General features: G+C 51.8%; 2 protein-coding genes across 2 annotated transcripts; both read right to left on the bottom strand.

The window, feature by feature from the left end:
* Positions 1-5,708: 5,708 nt before the first annotated feature.
* Positions 5,709-6,128, bottom strand: LOC129382857 (uncharacterized). The gene has a single exon (XM_055067075.1). It carries the CDS (start codon positions 6,126-6,128, stop codon positions 5,709-5,711), a length of 420 nt encoding a protein of 139 aa, XP_054923050.1.
* Positions 6,129-6,167: 39 nt separating this feature from the next.
* Positions 6,168-17,991, bottom strand: LOC126524434 (dnaJ homolog subfamily B member 8-like). The gene is made up of 3 exons (XM_055067074.2): positions 17,748-17,991; positions 7,088-7,261; positions 6,168-6,410 (listed from the first exon to the last, which is right to left on the bottom strand). Exons 1-3 carry the CDS (start codon positions 17,925-17,927, stop codon positions 6,168-6,170), a joined length of 597 nt encoding a protein of 198 aa, XP_054923049.1. The 5' UTR covers positions 17,928-17,991.
* Positions 17,992-18,819: the final 828 nt, after the last annotated feature.

Below are 18,819 nucleotides of genomic sequence, written 5' to 3' on the forward strand. Positions count from 1 at the left end.
GAGTGGCAGGAACAAGATTACTGAAGCGTGCAGCTTATTAGATTACTGGCAGGACCGATAGGAGGCAAGATGACACGTGAAATTTGAAGCTTATTTTGTATCATTTACAAAAGAAAACAAACTATGGAGAGGAAAGCTAAAGGTGTTATTTAGACCTCACTATGGTCTGCGCTCCCAAAACAATAAGCAAGCAAAGGTTGGCATTTTAACAGCACATATTGGTTACGATAGTAACAGGAATGTCAAGAATAATCAAAAGCACAAGGCTTTGTCTCTTCTGTATACTGGGGGCGAGGACTTACGTAGTCGCCATCTGTCGGAAGAGCCTCCCTTGCGTAGTATGAGGGATCACGCGACGCGCTCCTCATAGGTTTCGCTTACGGCGCTCAATAAAAACACCACGCGGCAGCCCTCCTGGACATTTCTGTAAGTACTCTCACAAGGAGGGAAGTTTTTCACTGTCAAAATGATAATCTTGGGCAAACTGAAAGCATAGAATCGTTTACAGACGCTATATCTTTACCGAATATGTACAGTGAACGCCACTGCGCGCGGTCGCCCCGATGGAGTCTCCCGAACCGGCTTCTTGCGTGAAGGGTAGGCAAATGCTGAGAGCAAACTATGCGAAATATGCTCTTATATTGGGCTGTCTGTATGACCGAATGGAGCATAACAGAATAAAACCTCAATGCAGTGATCGCACGGGTTCGCAGCGACCGACGGCGCGTCTGCATGCGTGTCCTCGTAGGTTGTTTTGCTTTCGCTGTGAGCGCGTTTTCGCACCATGCCGTGAGCTTTAGGCCGCAGAATATGAGCATTTGACATTACACAAGCAACCATGGTTGCGTGGACGCTATGAGAGCTGTTCAAAAATAATTTCGCTATAGAGACTTTGACGCCTACGGCCACTGTGATGTGCCGTCGGGGCGGTTCAATCTTTCTTTTTTCTTCAAAATTCTTGGACATTTCAACATTATTTCTCAAGTTTCGTTGCAGTGTATGTTTATCGGTCTTCTCGGCGTGTGATTTCCCTCTGCTTCTTTTTCGTAATCCAGTGCATTAATTCATAACACAAGCATGACCATATGCCGTGCCTTTTTTTAATGTGCGTCGTACCGCTCCCTTTCCGTTCCAGTGAACTTGCCAGTATCTAGCATCAACAAGTTAATAGATCAAATAAAGCGTCATGACATTTGGCGGGCAGCGGGCGCGGGCGATTGTCTCAGTGCGCGTTTTCTGCTATTCACCGAACATCGAAATCCCGACGCCGTAGCAGAAATGTTCCTCGCGTTTGTGCTTGCTGCATACCCGAGTTGTAGCCGGTGGTTGTCTTCCGGTTTCAAGTTTCGCGAGCCAAGCTTCACGCAGCTTCTTGTTCTGCGGCTACGTGTTAATAAGGCGGACACCAGGCTCTGTTGCATACGCCCGGCACTGCGGCACGGAGCAGTAGCGTACCATGCTGCACGCCTCCAAAAACAGCCACTACCTATTAAAGTGCTTTCAAATGCTTTCAAGCAGATACCCAAGGCGGCAAAACCTCGCCACTTAATCAGAACCGCAGCGCAGGTGGGACTTTAAACTTTTGTTTTCCGTTCGCTTCGGCGCTTCTGAAGCCGCGGACGCTGTGTCCACGTGATCCCTCATGACAAGTCACGCCAACGGTGGCGCCAGCTTTTCCGATGGCGGAGCTCGCCCCCAATACTGCATGGTCTGTTAATCTTAGCCTGTACGCTATCGTATATCTATATTTGTTCTAGCTTGCGCCGACCTTTAGCGCTCGCGAGTAACCTTGAGCGGCGTCGATGGGCGCCACAGGGCCCCCCGCCCAGACGGAACCGTGGAATGTACTCGTCGACGAAGTGGAGATGGCGCTTTCTGGGTTACGTGCAGATCCGCGGATACGCCGGCAACATCCGCGGGGAGCTCCGTGTTAGGCGCCTCGAGTAGGCCGGTTTCAGGTGGTCTAATGAGACTACCTCTTTGCGACCATTCAATAGGATGGTGGCGGACTTCGGCGTCTTGTGGAGGACACGGTACGGCTCATCGTAGGAGGTTGTAAGAGGCGCCTTTACAATGTCTCGTTTGAGGAAAATATGGGTCAACGACGCAAGGTCCGGATGCACAAAACTGCTGTGGTCCGAAGATCGAGGCCCATATTTCCTCAATATGGTTGACCCATATTTTCCTCAAACGAGACATTGTAAAGGCGCCTCTTACAACCTCCATATGGAGGTTGTAAGAGGCGCCTTTACAATGTCTCGTTTGAGGAAAATATGGGTCAACGACGCAAGGTCCGGATGCACAAAACTGCTGTGGTCCGAAGATCGAGGCCCATATTTCCTCAATATGGTTGACCCATATTTTCCTCAAACGAGACATTGTAAAGGCGCCTCTTACGACCTCCATATGGAGGTATTTCCATATTTTCCTCAAACGAGACATTGTAAAGGCGCCTCTTACGACCTCCATATGGAGGTATTTCCATATGGAGGTTGTAAGAGGCGCCTTTACAATGTCTCGTTTGAGGAAAATATGGGTCAACGACGCAAGGTCCAGATGCACAAAACTGCTGTGGTCCGAAGATCGAGGCGAGACGGGGCGCAGTTGCTGAATGCAGTCCTGTAGGCATCGAAGGTACTGCAGCGGCTGAGGCGAGTGGTCCGAAGGAACGAACAAGTTCCTAGGAAGCCGCAAGGGTGCACCATAGACGAGTTCGGCCGGAGACAGCCAAGGTCGCGATGAAGGTCAGCGCGTAGGCCGAGAAGCAGCATAGCAAGGTGGTCGACCCAGTGCTCCCGATCCAGGCACGCAGTGAGGGCAGCCTTGAGCTGGTGGTGGAGCCGCTCAACTATGCCGTTGGTACAGGAATTATATGCAGTGGTACGGCAGTGTTTAGCACCAAGCAGGTGGTTGAGGGAAGTGAAGATGGTGCAGTCAAATTGCCGGCCGCGATCAGAGGTCGGTGTGGTGGCGCAGCCGAAGTGGGAAGCCCATGCTGAAACGAAGGCTTTGGCGACCGAATGGGTACGGCTTCGGGCCAATGGGTGAAGCTCTCAATCATTGTTAAAATGTACCGGCAGTCGTGTGAGGGAGGAAGGGGTCCAACTAAATCAAGATAGGCGTGGTCAAAGCGACAGCCAGGTGGCAAGAAAGACTGCGTGGGAGTCTTCGTTTGGCGGGTCACTTTGGCGGTCTAGCTAGAACGCCAGGCACGAGCCTGCCCACCGGCGAACATTGGTGTTAATGCTTGGCCAGACGTAGCGCTGTGTAACGAGGCGCTGCATGGCTCGAATGCTGGGATGGCAGATGTAGTGAAGGGATGGGAACACCGCACGACGGAAGGCAGCCGGAATGAAGCGGCGAGGTGTAGCCGCTGACAGGCCACACCAGAGTGAGCCATGCACAAACGGGTGGGGAACGAGTTGTAGACGGAGCGAATGGGGATGGTCACTGCAGTGCTTGCAGCTCAGGGTCTTCCATCTGCGCCCGATCTAGACGTTCCCAGTCCACAGTTGATACAGAAGTGCCGAAGGAGTTGATGCGGGAGAGTGCATCAGCTGCCTCGTTTTCAGCGCCTTTGATGCGGCGGATATCCGTAGTGAACTCTGATATATCGGACAGTTGACGAAGTTTACGTGCGACGTACTTGGAAGAATTTGTACGGAAAACATACGCTATAGACCCTTATGATCCGTTAGAACATAAAATGGCTGGCCCTCCAAGAAGTGCCGGAAGTGCTTGATGGTGGAGGAGACAGCGAGCAGCTCGCGGCCATGTACGCTGTAGCGAGTCTCGGCAGGTTGGAGCTTCCGAGAGAAGGAGCCCAGTGGACGCCACTCGGAGTCGATTTGCAGCTGGTGAACAGCGCCGACGGCCACACTGGAATCATCCACCATAATGGAAGTAGGCACATAAGTTGGCAGGTCGATGAGAAACACCGAATCGGCGGTGGCTTGTTTAGCAGCCCTGAAAGCAGTTTGAGCTTCGGGAGACCAGGAAATCGCGAGTGAGGAGCCCTTGGTGCTACGAATGTCAGTCAATGGGTACAGAAGCTCAGCGCAGTGAAGAAAGCGCAGGGAGAAATTCAGTAGGCCCAGGAATTCACGCAGCTTGCGTAGGGCAGTGGGTGTTGGGAAGTCTTGCGCGGCCTGGACGTGGGAGGGCAACGGACAAATTCCCAGCGCTATCGATGTGGTGAGCTAGGAACTCGAGCTCGGAAGACCCAAAGACGCATTTCTGGGAGTTGACAATCAGGCCAAATTGTTGAAGGCGTTGAAAGAGTTCCCGGAGGTGACGCTTATGATCCTGTAGATTGGGACTCGCTACCAGCATGTCGTCGATGTAGGCAAATACAGCGGGGAGGCGTTTATACAATTGCTAGTAGGTACAGCGGGCGTGGCGTTTCTCATGGCGATCGACGTTTCTGCGCAGGCGCAAATAAGAGCGGGTGCGAGAGAGAAAATCTGGGGGCCTTTGTTCCTTGAATATGTGAGTCTGCCTAGGCACTACGGAGGAGGTTTCTTAACGCGTGTTGCATGCGTTTGTCCCCTAGGCATGCCGGCATTGCGGAGGCGGTCCAGTTTGTATACGCTCCGCCGCTGGCTGCCCGCGCAGTGAGGCAGTGGGCACGGACGCCCGATATGGTGATCGCTGTGTCTGGAGGGGCAAGGTTCTGACTGGTGTTGTATAAGACGCGGGTAGCTTTTTTAGTGGCAACAATAGATTGCATTTTTTACAAGCACTGCTCCAGGAGGGCACATGTAATCGGCAAACGGAGGCCTCAGGAGAGCACCTGAGATCATATTAAAGCAGGCGGCGCAGGATCTCCAGGGCACCCAAACGGTAGCGGGCGAATCAAAGGTGGAAGCAGGGCCAGTCCGGGTTCTAGCTTTCATGTTCCCGTTTATGCTTTGGCGTCCTGGAGGCGCCGCCAATAAAGCGAAATAATGACACGTTGTTTCAATTAGCATAAAAAAACACGATTGAATTACGTCCAGCCGCCATGTTGCGACGCTAAACTGCGACCCGGACTTCTGCCAGCACACCTCAAACGCATACAACACGCGCTAAGAAACATCTCCGTAGTGCCCAGGCAGAATTGTATATTCAAGGAGCAAGACTCCACATTTCCTCTCTCGCACCCGCTCTTATTCGCTCATGTGTGCAAACGTCCGTCATCTCCGCAAGTGCCACGTCCCGCTGTACCTATTAGCAAATGGAAATACGCGGCCGGGAGGCCGCGCATTACCTCGGCAATGAACCTTCGGAACGTTTAGCTGTGTTGCATAGCCCAAAGGGCATGCGCACATACTCATACAGGCCGAAGGGTATAGTAATGGCCGTCTTCAGGATATCGGCAGGCTCAACGGAGATTTGGTGATTGGCCTTGACAAAGTCCACTTTAGTAAAGATTTGTATCCTTCCAGGTGGCTTGTGAAATATTGAATGTGTGGAAGGGGATAGCTGGTCGTGCCCCGCGTGAGCGTTGAGCGCCCGGTAGTCGCCGCACGGACGCCAGTCACCCGGTTCTTTCTTGGGCATCAGATGGCGGGGGGGGGGGGCAACTACTGGACGAAGGACAAATAATACCCAGCTGGAACAAGTGGCCGAATTCCTGTTTAGCAATGGCCAGACGCTCACCGACGAGCTGTGACGGGTGAACCACGCGTGACAATGTGGCGGGTTACGCTCTGCTTTGGTGACTGATTTCAATTGCAGGGCCTCGTCACATCAGGAAGGTCTTCGAGGATGCGAGCGTACAGGCATGGTGGAATTAGCGTGCGGATGCCAGTGGGAGCGACAGCCGATAGAACTTCAGCGACGGCTGATCGCGTTTTGTCAATCAGGCGACGGCGGCGCATCCTGACGTTGAGGTCGAAATAGGTCAGGAAGTCGGAAACGTGGATAGGCTTATTGACATCGGCTACGATGAAGACCCACCGGAACATGCGCCGCAGGCCAAGGTCGAGAATGAGGAACCGTAGACCATACGTGGCGATGGAGGTAGAGTTCGCCGCGTAGAGTGCAGGACCAGGTGACTTAGAACCGCGGTCACGCTTGCAAGGCGGCAGCACGCTGACCTCGGAACCCGTGTCTACAAGGCAGCGCAGGCCGGAAATGCGATCCATGACGATGAAAGCATGACGACGAAAGGTTGTAAGGCGAGGTCACAGGCTGCCGTCAGTGATGTCGCAGTGCATTTCCCGACCATTGGCATGGGGACTTGCACTGGGGGGCGCGGTGCTGGAAAGTGCGATGGTACCAGTAAATAGGCAAGCTTCGAGGACTGCGCGAGCGGGGACTGCTCGGGGAAGAGGGACGGCGGCTGGGCCGTTAGAAGGAGCCGCGCTGAACATGTGAGGACGTCCGAAGGGCGTCGATGGATCCGGCGAGCTGGTCGATCCGGGACTCTAAGTGGGCCATTATGGAGGACTCTGATGTTGAAGAGGGAGCGGCGAGAGAAGGAGAAGTCGCGTCGTGGACTCGTTCAGCGAGCTGGGCGAGGCGGTCGAGGGTCAAGTCTGCTATAGCGGCCAAAACAGGTGCAGCGATGAGGTCCGTCAATTCGTGAGCAATCTCAGGAAACAGGTTGGCAAGTGGCGATACCGAGAAGTTTCTGAGGTGACGTGGTATAGATCGAAGGAGGCTTCGACCTGGGTGAACCGAACCTGTGGATCCTTGCGCCAGAACGTGGGCAGGCGAAGCTGTCCTGTGGGCGCGAGGTAGCTTCAGGCGGAAGCTTGCCTGAGGGCAGCAGGTTATTCGGGTCGGTCGTCTCGTAGTCCGGAGTCATTAAATGTCCCGAACAGAAAAGGTTGCAGCGAAGCGCCAGGACTAGAGGACCAGAGGACCAGAGTAGCAGGCTCTTAGAACGGACTAGCGCGTGCCGTGCTTTCCCCGCGAGCACGCGCCGCCCAACTTTATTTTTTCGTCATCTTCTTGCATTGCCGACCGAGAGCGCCGACCTTTAGCGTCCGCGCGTAGCGGCGACAGTGGCGCTACACTCTCAATTGAGACAACCCTTTGCGTGCTGTCGGAGAGCGGATTAACGCAACGTCTATTGTGGAACGCGAGAGTGGAGGCCCACCTTGATTTTGTTGAGCAGGTCCTGAAGCACGTCCTCAGCGTGTCGCAACGACAGGGTGAACAGGTGCCTGGAGCCGTTGGCCCTGAAGCGCTCCGCCAGCCTCTGGCGCACGGTTGGCTGCCTGGCCGGGTGCGCGCGGTCGTAGGCCGCGCGATCCACCGCGCTGCTCAGCACCTGCGTATTGGTTTGTTGTGGACGGAACGTGACAGAGCATGCGCAAGTATAGGGACACGAGATGACCTGGCACGGAGCGTACTCGTGGCGACGGCCCCAAATGGCTCGTCACGGTTGAGTCTCGGATCGTTCATAATTCGATCGGCTGAAAGCATGCCTAAGAAAGATTAAACAGCAACGATAAGTTCGTCCTATCTGGTGAAGGCATTCTTCGAGACTCAATTTACGTCTATTTGGCAGGAAAATGTTGGCTATATATATATATATTTATTAAAGGGCCACGCTTCCTTCGATTTCTTGCAGAAACCGCAACGCTCGTAAGTCATTTTGAAGTCAAGCACTTCAAGGTATTTTCGCGCGTAGCCTTTGATTCCTAAAATATGCGATGTAATCTTAGTGAAATATTGCCTATAGTCACAAGCAGAGGCTGTTAGAAACTAGGGCAGAAACTTCAAGCCCACCTTTTTTTTGCATGTTGATTAACTTACCAAGACTCCACTCACAGCAAGGCATTCTTTGCATTCCAGAATTTTTATTCGTCGATCGAGTTGAAGTTAACGTTCCCTTTGAGTGTCCCTTTTCGCTGAAGAGATGATAATATTTGCATCCTTCCAGCGTGCGACCTATTTGTCGCGTTTTCGTGAATACATAAAATGCTCCGGTAGTGTCACTGTCACTGTTAAAATGGTGAATGAGGTCCCTGTATAGGGACGCCTAAATGTAGATTTCGTTGTTTAGTATTTTTTCTTATTCACAGTGACAATATTTATTATAGCTGCAACATTGCGTAAACTCTTGGTTTCATAGTTTTCTGAAACAAAATACGCAAACGCGAAATCCGAGTGTTTGAGACTACACAAAATAAAAGTCCCAGTTTGGCCCGGAAGACGAAGTAGCGATTGCGATAGCAAATTAGTAGACAGTTATACGAAGTAAGGATAATATAGTTAGAGGCCGTATAAACTTTCAAACATTCGGTAACTAATTAAATTAACAAGCATATACTGTCAGCGCTCACAGGCAAACATGAACATATCACACTCGATGACCGTGGACACTCGCTGTCAGATCGCTGGCGTGAGGAAGCGCGGTAGAAGCAGCGAGTGAAGTGACCTTCGTGTTGTCTATCGCTTCAACGCAAACTGAGCGGCGATAACACATCACGTACGTACATAGGCATATATGAGCAGATCGCTTTAAAGTAAGGCGCGCGCGACCGCGCGCGGCCGCGCAAAGTACGCCGTTGCTACCGGGGTGCGTATTTCCAACTGCTCGTAGGTACAACGGGGCGTGGAACTTGCGGAGACGACGGACGTTTGCGCGCATGCGCGAGTGAGAGCGGGTGCGAGAGAGGAAATGTGGGGAGTTTTGATTCTTGAAAATACGACTCTGCCTAGGTACTACGGAGGAGTCCCTTGGGGCGCGGTGTATGCGCTTGTCCCTAGGCGCGCCGTGCCGGCAGAAGTCGCGGGGCGCGGTTGTGCTGAACTTAGCATCGCAAGTTGGCGGCTCGACGCAATCATATTTAATCGATCATGTTTTTACTAATGAAAACAACGTGTCATTATTTCGCATTATTGGCGGCGCCTCCAGGACACCAAAGCGGCAACGGGGATATCAAAGCTAGAAGCCGGACTGGTCCGTGGGTTGGGGCTCGCAGAGGCCTGCGCGTGCCAGGGGAGTATAAGATCGGCTGTCCGCTATCGCGGACAGCCAATGTTTTATGCGAACACCCCCAGGCACGCTTCGGCCTCTGCGGCCCCCCCAACCCACGGGCCGCCCGGCTTCCAGCTTTGATCCCCCCGCTACCGCTTGGGTGCCCCGGAGATCCTGCGCCGCCTGCTTTAATATAACCTCAGGTGCTCTCCTGAGGCCTCCGTTTGCCGGTTACATGTGCCCTCCTGGAGCAGTGCTTGTAAAAAATCCGATCTATCGTCGCGACGAAAAATTCGACCCGTGACTTATAAAACACCAGTCAGAACATTGTCCCTTCAGACACAGCGATCACCAAGCGGCGTCCGCGCCCACTGCCTCACCGCGCGGGCAGCCAGCGGCGGAGAGTATAAACCAACTCGACCGAACTCCGCAATGCCGGCATGTCAGGGGACAAACGAATACAACGCAATCTAGAAACCTCCTCCGTAGTGCCTAGGCTGAGTCATATATTCAAGGAGCAAAAGCCCCCAGATTTTCTCTCTCGCGCCCGCTCTTACTCGCGCCTGCGCAGAAACGTCGAGCTCCGTCAAAAGTGGCACGCCCCGTTGTAGCTGCTAGCGGATGAAAATACGCTACCGGGGTAGAGCACCGCCCCCTCCCTCCCGCGCTGCCTCCCCGCTTTCGTCCCTTGCGCGCGCAAGATCGAGCCGCGACCGTCGGTTCCTCCTGCGCGCGGTTGTGAAACGCTCAGTTGCTGTGGGAGAACAACGCCGCTTTGCTGCGGGAGAACAAAGCCGCTCCCCTCCCTCCCTCCGATCCCCCCACAGCCCTTCGCGTGAAGAAGGCGCGTTTCCTCTCAGCTTTCCTCCCTTGCGCGCGCCAGATTTAGCCGCGATCGTCGGCTCCCCTCGCGAGCTTTCAATCGCGCAACAGCACACGGCGCGCGGCGACGGTGTTATTGCCCTTGGACATCATACGCAACATCACAGCGATGGCAACGCTGGTGGAAAATATGCGCCTAGAGTGTTCATATAATTGCTATCGCAATAAAAGCGCGACTGAACAGTGTCCCATCAGGGTAAATGTAGCCGTTAAGTAACAGAAAAATGTAACAATTTACATATTGTAACGCACAGTTGAGTTATGGTGCTTTAATCGCTTTACCTTGGGCGAACTTGTGCCCGACAAACAGCTAAACAAGAGCCTCACTGGAGCGTCCGCAGTCTTTTCGCAAGAGACCCGCACCTCTTCTTCTTCCCTCGTGTCCCGCGCTCATGACACGCTGCTCCGATTGCGCGTGCCTTGCGAGCCCGTGTTGCCCGCTTCACTGCCGCTATATTTCGCAGGTAGCAGTAAACGACTGGACGAACGCAGGAGGCTGATAGCGCGCGTAATTTGAAATCATCTTGTGTCATTGTCCCCCTTCCAAGAGTGCATCGTCCCGATGCTCATACAGAGGGCGGTGATTTCTAGACTGTCATGATTTCGCAATGCCTGTAGGCGGAAGCAGTTATTGCCTGTCGTAGTACGGTTTCATTCTGACGACGTGGACGATTTCTGTTCGATGCCGCCGCCGTGATGAGGTTACTTGACCTTCTGGAGCAACTTCGTAGTTCAACGGACTAATTCGGCGAATTATCCTATACGGGCCGAAGTAACGACGAAGAAGCTTCTCGGATAGGCCGCGCATCCGTACGGGAGTCCACACCCATACTTTGTCTCCAGGTGCATACTGGACGTCTCTTCGTCGCACGTTGTATCGGTCCGCGTCGGTTTGCTGTTGCTGCTGGATGCGGTGTCGCGCCAGCTGCCGTGCTTCTTCAGCTCTTTGTGTGAAGGCGCTGACGTCATTGTCATTTTCGGAGGTCTCATCTACTGGTAGCATTGCATCTAAGGTTGTGGTGACGGTCCGGCCAAAAGCGAGTTGGAAAGGTGTCATTTGAGTCGTCTCTTGCACAGCGGTATTGTACGCGAACGTTGCGTACGGTAGTATCCTGTCCCATGTTCGGTGCTCCATGTCCACGTATATTGACAGCATATCACTCAGCGTTCTGTTGAGTCGCTCAGTCAGTCCATTTGTCTGCGAATGATATGGCGTGGTTTTTCGGTGACTGGTGTGCGTCAATTTCATAATGGACTGTGTCAAGTAGGCAGTAAATATGGTTCCTCGGTCCGTGATGAGAACTTTAGGGGCGCCGTGCCGTAGTACTATGTTAGTGACAAAAAAATCAGCTACTTCACTGGCCGTTCCCTTGACAAGAGACCCTGTCTCGGCATATCGAGTTAGGTAGTCAGTTGCAACTACGATCCAACGCTTTCCTGATGACGATGTGGGAAAGGGGCCAAGTAAGTCCATTCCCACTTGTGCGAATGGAGTTTCCGGCGGCTGTATCGGTTGTAGGAGACCTGCTGGCTTGAATGGTGGTATTTTACGTCTTTGACAGTCCCGGCAGGTTCTTACGTAGTGTTGCACAGAATTCAATAACTTTGGCCAGTAATACTTCATGCGGATGCGTGCGAATGTTCTGCTCACTCCTAAATGTCCTGCTGCTGGCTCGTCGTGGCATGCTTCCAATATCTCGAGTCGTAACTTTGATGGTACGACGAGCAGAAATGTCTCTGCACTATGTTCAAAATTTCGTTTGTACAGGACATTATTTCTCAGGACGAACGACGACAAGCTGCGGACAAAAGCTCGTGGAATGTCGACAGGATGTCCTTCTAGGTAATCAATGAGCAGGCGTGACTCCGCGTCGGATCGCTGATGCTGAGCCATTTGTCATGTTGTTACAGCTCCTAGGAAAGGACAATCCTGTTCATTTTCCCTAAGCGTAGATTCCGTGTATTCAATCGGGGCACGGGACAAGCAATCTGCATCACTGTGCTTGTGACCGGACTTGTATACGACCGTTATATCGTATTCCTGCAGCCGTAGACTCCATCTTGCCAGCCGTCCAGATGGGTCTTTGAGATTCGCCAGCCAGCACAACGAATGATGGTCGCTGATAGCTCGGAATGGTCGGCCATATAAGTATGGTCTAAACTTGCTGATGGCCCATATCACCGCGAGGCATTCTTTTTCTGTCGCTGAGTAGTTCACCTCAGCCTTCGAAAGTGTTCGACTGGCATACGCAATGACTCGTTCCTCTCCGTTTTGCCACTGAATGAGGACGGCACCCAGGCCTAAATTGCTTGCGTCTGTGTGAATATCAGTTTGGGCTTCCTCGTCGAAATGAGCAAGAACTGGGTGGTTCTGAAGACGCTTTCGGAGCTCATTGAAAGCATTCTCCTGCTTATTCAACCAGACGAAAGGCGCGTCTTCCTTTGTTAGCCGCGTTAGTGGTTCGGCGATCCTTGAAAAATTTTTCACAAAGCGTCTGTAGTAGGCGCAAAGTCCTAAGAATCGCCTAACAGCCTTTTTGTCGGTTGGTTTCGGAAATTTCTCCACTGCCGCAGTCTTCTCAGGGTCCGGGCGAATGCCTTCTGAACTGACGACATGGCCGAGGAAAAGAAGCTCGCGAAAGCTAAAATGACATTTCTGCGGTTTTATCGTCAGACCTGCTGAACTAATCGCTTCCATCACAGCCCGCAGTCGTTCTACATGCTGCTCGAAGGTGGTAGAAAAAACCACGACATCGTCAAGATAAACGAGACAGGTTTGCCATTTCAGACCGGTGAGCACAGTGTCCATCATCCGCTGAAATGTGGCAGGTGCGGAACAAAGGCCGAATGGAAGCACTTTGAACTCGTACAGTCCGTCTGGCGTCACAAACCGCCGTCTTTTCACGATCTCGTTCGTCCACTTCTATCTGCCAGTAGCCGCTTTTGAGGTCCAGGGAGGACAAGAATTTGGCATCTCGTAGTCTATCTAGAGTGTCATCGATTCTTGGAAGTGGGTACACATCCCGCTTTGTGACGGCGTTCAGCTTTCGGTAATCAATGCAGAAGCGCAGGTTTTATCCTTTTTCTTTACAAGTACCACAGGCGACGCCCACGGACTTGCCGACGGCTGAATTACGTCGTCTTCAAGCATTTCCTTAACTTGACTTCCGATGGCTTCCCTCTCTTTTGGTGACACTCGGTAGGGATGCTGGAAAATAGGCCTCACTGATTCGTCAACAATTATCCGATGTTTGGCAATAGATGTCCGCCGGACTTTGGATGACACTGAAAAACATTCGGCAAATTCTCTTACGAGGGTCTCTATTTGCTCCTTCTGTCTGGGCGATAGGCCTGATTCGATGTCGATGGCTGCAAGGACAGAATCCACATCTTGAAAATTCGATGGTGAAGACTCTGGAATGCTGAGATCTGTAACTTGGACGAAGTTATTAAGGGTGGCAACAACGGTTCCCTTTGCGACATGTTGCACCTCATTCCCAAAATTAGTGAGGAAAACGTTGGCACATCCGCCACGCAGCTGAACAAGGCCTCTTGCCATGCAGATCCCTTTTTCGAGTAGGAGACTGGTGTTGCTGTCTGCAATTCCTTCGTAGTCGCTGAACGCGTCGCTTCTGACTGTGACGGCTACGCTGGATCTCGGAGGAAGCATCACGTCGTCATCGGCAATGTAAAGGGCGTCGAATTTTTCTTCAGTGTTGAATGCTGCGACAGCGTGCTTGGTTGAGAAGGAAACACATGATTCCCGCAAATTGATTATAGCGCCATTATCCTGCAAGAAGTCCATGCCAATAATCAAGTCTCTTGAGCACTCGGAAAGCACGATAAAGCTGGCGACGTACGTGAAGCCTCGTATTCCTATTCTAGCCGTATACTTGCCCGTCGGGTCGATGAGGTGTCCTCCTGCTGTGCGAACTTGTGGCCCTTTCCAAGGAGTCAGCACTTTCTTCAGTTTCCTGGCGAGCTCACTACTTACTACCGAGTAATCTGCACCTGTATCCACTAATGCGTCTACTTCGTAACCGTCAACAAACACACGTAAATCGGAAGCAGCGTCACTCTTACGGCACTGGTTTCTGAGTCCCTCGTAGTCGCTCGGAGTCATCGATGGAGGTTCTTCTCTTTTCGCGTCGGCAGCGACCTTACCTCCCGAGGTCGCTGACTCTAGTTTTCCCGACGCGGGCTCTGTGAACGGCGTCTTGGGGAGCTTGGAGATGGGCGGGGGCTCGGTGACCGATGCCTCAACGGCGCTGTTGACCGAGGTTGGGGTTGCTGGTAGGCGTATGGGGAGCTTTGACGAGTGGACAGGTACTCTTCGATTTCCAAGGGACGCTCACCATTCCGAGGGCAAGGTGCGTTCACCGGAAAACCGCGAAGCCCTGCCCTACGATAGTGGCACATTCTGTACAGGCGGCCAGCCTCACCGCAATGGTAGCAGAGGGGTATTCGGTCAGGAGTGCGCCATACATCGGCCTTCCTGAATCTTCTCTCAGGTGGCGGCAGCGTAGTTCGAGGCATCGAGCTATTCATAGCGGAAGTGGCTGCGACGTCAGCACGTCCGGGAGTTTGCCTCAGCACATCGGCATATGAGAGGGTCGGTTGGCGCAGGAGTGGCGCTTGGGGCTGCGCACTAAGCTGTGGTTCCCGGACCACCTGTCTGACTTCTTCGCGAACGAGGTCTGCCAGCGAAGAGGGCGTTGGAACGTTCTGGTCAAGCCGTAGCCTCTGAAGCTCTTCTCGCACTACAGATCGCACGAGCTCTCGCGTGACCTCCACGCTGTTTCCGAAGACGGCTGGAAATGCGTCCACAGAGGTGATGTTAATCTCCCGGTTGTACATCCTCGATCGCTGTTGCAACGTGCTTTCCATAGTCGTCGCCTCTGAACGAAACTCAGCGACGGTGCCCGGCGGGCTCCGAACCAACCCTGCGAACAGTTCCTGTTTTAAGCCCCGCATTAGATGGCGTAGTTTCTTGTCCTCGCTCATGTTCGGATCCGCTCGGCGGAATAGGCGGGACATGTCTTCTACATACATGGCCACGCTTTCGTTGTTACGCTGGTTTCTAGCTTGCAGGGCAGCTTCGGCCCTCTCCCTGCGGTCGGTACTCGGGTAAGTTGCCAGCAACTCCCGTCGGAAAGCATCCCACGAGACAAATGTCGCTTCGTGGTTTTCAAACCACGTTCGTGCGCTGTCCTCTAATGCGAAGTAAACGTTTCGTAGCTTGCGCTCTCCGCTCCATCCATTGAACTCAGCGACGCGCTCAAGGCGTTCCAGTCAGTCCTCTGCGTCTTCAAATGTGTCGCCGTGGAAAGGCTCTGGCGTCATTGGCGAGTTGACTACGATATGAGTTGGCGTGGTTTGAGTGGTCATCTCGGTAGCGTTTCCGCTAGCAGATGCTGACGCTCCGATAGAAACCGGCAAAGGGGAGAACTCAGGGGGCTCACCACGTAGGCGACGACTGCTGCGTTGGTGAAAAGGAGTCAATTCGATGGGTCCAAGTTGCCGTAAGTCCGGGCTCCTTTCTCTGACTTGAGAAGGGCTTGAAATCATACCCCGCACCTCCACCAGGTTTGTAACGCACAGTTGAGTTATGGTGCTTTAATCGCTTTACCTTGGGCGAACTTGTGCCCGACAAACAGCTAAACAAGAGCCTCACTGGAGCGTCCGCAGTCTTTTCGCAAGAGACCCGCACCTCTTCTTCTTCCCTCGTGTCCCGCGCTCATGACACGCTGCTCCGATTGCGCGTGCCTTGCGAGCCCGTGTTGCCCGCTTCACTGCCGCTATATTTCGCAGGTAGCAGTAAACGACTGGACGAACGCAGGAGGCGGATGGCGCGCGTAATTTGAAAACATCTTGTGTCAATATTCACTCGGGACGAGCGCTTGTCCTACGGGAATTTTTTTTTTGTGCTGTGTTAATTCGTTTTTAAGTCGGTAGTTATTCTAAGATCGAACTGCACCAGGTCAACGTCAGTAAAGATTATGCATGTTGAAGAAATCCTGTCAGGGGCTTAGTAATTGTATCCCTCAAGAAGGACACCCGGACTACAGCGCGGCACAGCAGTATTCATCGGCAAGCGCATGACTGGAAGTGTGTGATGGGACCAGGTGATGATAATGATGGTGACTTACTGACATCCCCTTTGAAATGGGGCGCTGGCAAATATTCCCCTAGCCTGCTTGAGCTAATGGGGTATGCATATCTGCTTTTTAATCTGGCATTTCGCCGTAATGTCTTTTTTCTCTTCCTCAAAACTTCACTATCACCTTGTACCGCTACCTATGTCTGTAACAGATCTGGTCGTATCAACCTCTTCCAGCTTTTTTTCCACCAGCAATCTAAAGGTATCTTGCTTATCTTGACTGTTGGCGGGTTAATGTTTCCATCCACTTTAAATCCAAGCACTTCTGGAAGGTATACGTTGCCTACGGGTCTCAGCGGTTGAATACCTTCGCATTCCTTTACGATATGTTGAGTGGGCTCCGGATTTTTGCTGCAGCAGACGCATGCCTCATGTACTGTAGCGAATATTTGCTCCGGTAGTTTTTCTTTTCCTTAGGTAACCGGATCGTGCCTCAAATAGCAAGACACCCCCTTCTGTGGTATCGTATACATTCTTCCTTTTAATTTCTTGCCATTCTTGTAAATCTCTACGGTCTTTTTTGCTTCCATCGTGTGTATCCAATGTACTGTCTCATGTTCTCTCACTTTCTTTCTGATGGCTCCTCTTTGTCTTTTACACTTTCAATTGTACTGTACTTGGTTGCCAACCTTGTTGATCTCTTCCTCGATTCTGCGTCCAAATATTTGTGCGCTTTACTCGCCCATTTATTACCGTGCATGTTTCTGAGGCTTTCTTAAAAACTAATTTTCCACTGCGTTTCTCTGGCATCAAAATACGCCTACTCCATGTCAAGCTGCACTGCCCCATTTGTGATTTCATCGTCGGCCCCAAAATCTAACCGGCCTGCCAGTTTTTACTTAACTTACAACCCCGATAATTTTAAGCACAGAATGGCATTTTTGAACGCTAGCGCTGGCATCATTGCTCTTCTCCAGATTAGACGCACCACCTGACGTTTGTTGTAGCCCCAAATTGCTATATGTTTCATTATTGATACAGTCCGCTTCCCCTTCATTTGTTAGATTCTGTTGGTGGGTGCTTGAGTAGCTCTTTAAATTGAGAGAGGCGCATCTCACGGCAACTACCAATAAAACATGCACGAGCTCTTGGCCTATTCTTAAAGCACTTGGGTAAGTGTGTTTTTGTCATTAGTGTTTCGTTCATTGATTAAATAATTTTAGCTTCCCCAAGTAACACAGAGAAAAAACGCCACCTGTGGTCGTTTCAAAAACTCAGTGAATGGGCGCTTTCGCAGTGCCCACACCTTGAGAATACGGCCACCGCGGCCGGGAGTCGAACCCGTGACTCGGCAGTAGAAAGCGCTAGCTACTGAGCCGCATTGGCAGTTCTCATTGGATCTTGAATTCGGGGATTCTGAAGCATCCTGCGAGAAAGACGCCAAAAGGCGCCGGAATAATGTGCCGCAGCAGAACGGCACGACACCTCCCCGTTCGTATCGCTGCGAGACAGTCTACTTTCCAGAAGCGTGGCGGTTCAGCACTGATGGGAGAAGTTAACTGGTCTCAGGTGCAGATCAGGAAGACATGACTGGAGTATGTATGTTGGTGGGGAAGACAAGCAGGGAAGAGATGTAGTCGGGATCGTTAAAGGCATATGTGTAAATATACATTATACAAGCTGAGATACAAGCTGAGATACGTATACAAGCTGAAATGCGTAGAATGCTATAGATTACGACATGATCAAACTTAGTTCGCACATGCTAGGTGATCAGTTGTCGTCATTCCTCATCATCGTAATGATCACTTATCACCAGCGGCCGCAGAAAAGGTGCGGTCAACTCACCGTGTACGCTTCGTGAAGGCGCTTGAAGCGACCCTCGGCCACATCGCTGCGTCCGGGGTTCTTGTCGGGGTGCCAGCGCAGTGCCCTGCGCCGGTACGCCTGGCGGATGTCCTCGGGACCCGCGCTGCGGCTTACGCCCAGCAGCTCGTAGTAGTCGCACGGCGCCGCCGACGGAGCCATGCCACCGGCTTAGTTGTGCATCGCCTGCCCGCCCTACCGCCGCCTGTCCCGGTCTTCACGCCGCCGCGCCACGGTTGCTGATGATGATGACGATGATCTCAGAAACTGGGGCACATACCCACTGTTGCGCGTCGGTGTGTTCGTCGGTATTAAATGTGTTCAACTTAAATTTGATCTTTAAAGCTTCTAAAGACTGAAAAGAAAAAAAGTGACATCGAAAACAGTCAGATTGGCTGAGTGATTGGCTATAAATTAAATAGTATTATGCCCCAGGGCAGAATTTACAGCCTAAAGTTGGGCTAGTTAGTTCTCCGTTAAGTTCATTATAAAAATTTCCAGCCAAAAAAGAAAACACCGAGGAAAGAAGCAAGTGGAAAGAAAGACAATGGCTATGCAGGTAGCATCTTTCTGTCCACTTGCTGGGGTTGAGGGTGGTCGCATGAAAGAGTGGGCTGTAGATTAATATGCAGAAGACACAGGCAATGTTCAATAGCATGCCAACGGAACGAGCATTTCTGATCGGTGGTCAGCCTCTAGAGTCTCTGCAGGAGTACATTTATGTATGTTAATTGCGCACAGAGGCCCTGGTCACGAGAAGGAAATTTACAGAACAATAAAATTGGGATGAAACGCATACGGCAGGCATTGCCTAATCCTTACTCAGAACTCACCACTGTCATTGAAAAGAAAAGGATGCAATCATTGCATTCTATCGGTGCTAACATATGGGCCAGGAATGTGGTGGTTAACATAGAAGCTCGAGAACAACTTAGAGTGGTAGGCCGCACTACAAGTGTTTTCCTTCAAATCGGAAGGCAGTATTTAAATAATCATTTTTCTTTAATAAGCGTGTCTTACTTAACTTATTCAGCTAATTTAAAGGCAGAAAATG

Source organism: Dermacentor andersoni, chromosome 3 (assembly GCF_023375885.2).
Source record: "Dermacentor andersoni chromosome 3, qqDerAnde1_hic_scaffold, whole genome shotgun sequence".
Classification (NCBI taxonomy): Eukaryota; Metazoa; Arthropoda; class Arachnida; order Ixodida; family Ixodidae; genus Dermacentor; species Dermacentor andersoni.

Coding starts and splice junctions, on each gene's coding strand:
- LOC129382857 (XM_055067075.1), bottom strand. CDS start 6,128: ATGGATCGCATTTCCGGCCTGCGCTGCCTTGTAGACACGGGTTCCGAG.
- LOC126524434 (XM_055067074.2), bottom strand. CDS start 17,927: ATGGCTCCGTCGGCGGCGCCGTGCGACTACTACGAGCTGCTGGGCGTA. Junction 7,262..17,747: donor GCCTTCACGAAGCGTACACG/GTGAGTTGACCG, acceptor ACCAATACGCAG/GTGCTGAGCAGCGCGGTGGA. Junction 6,411..7,087: donor ACCTGCTCAACAAAATCAAG/GTGGGCCTCCAC, acceptor TGGCCCACTTAG/AGTCCCGGATCGACCAGCTC.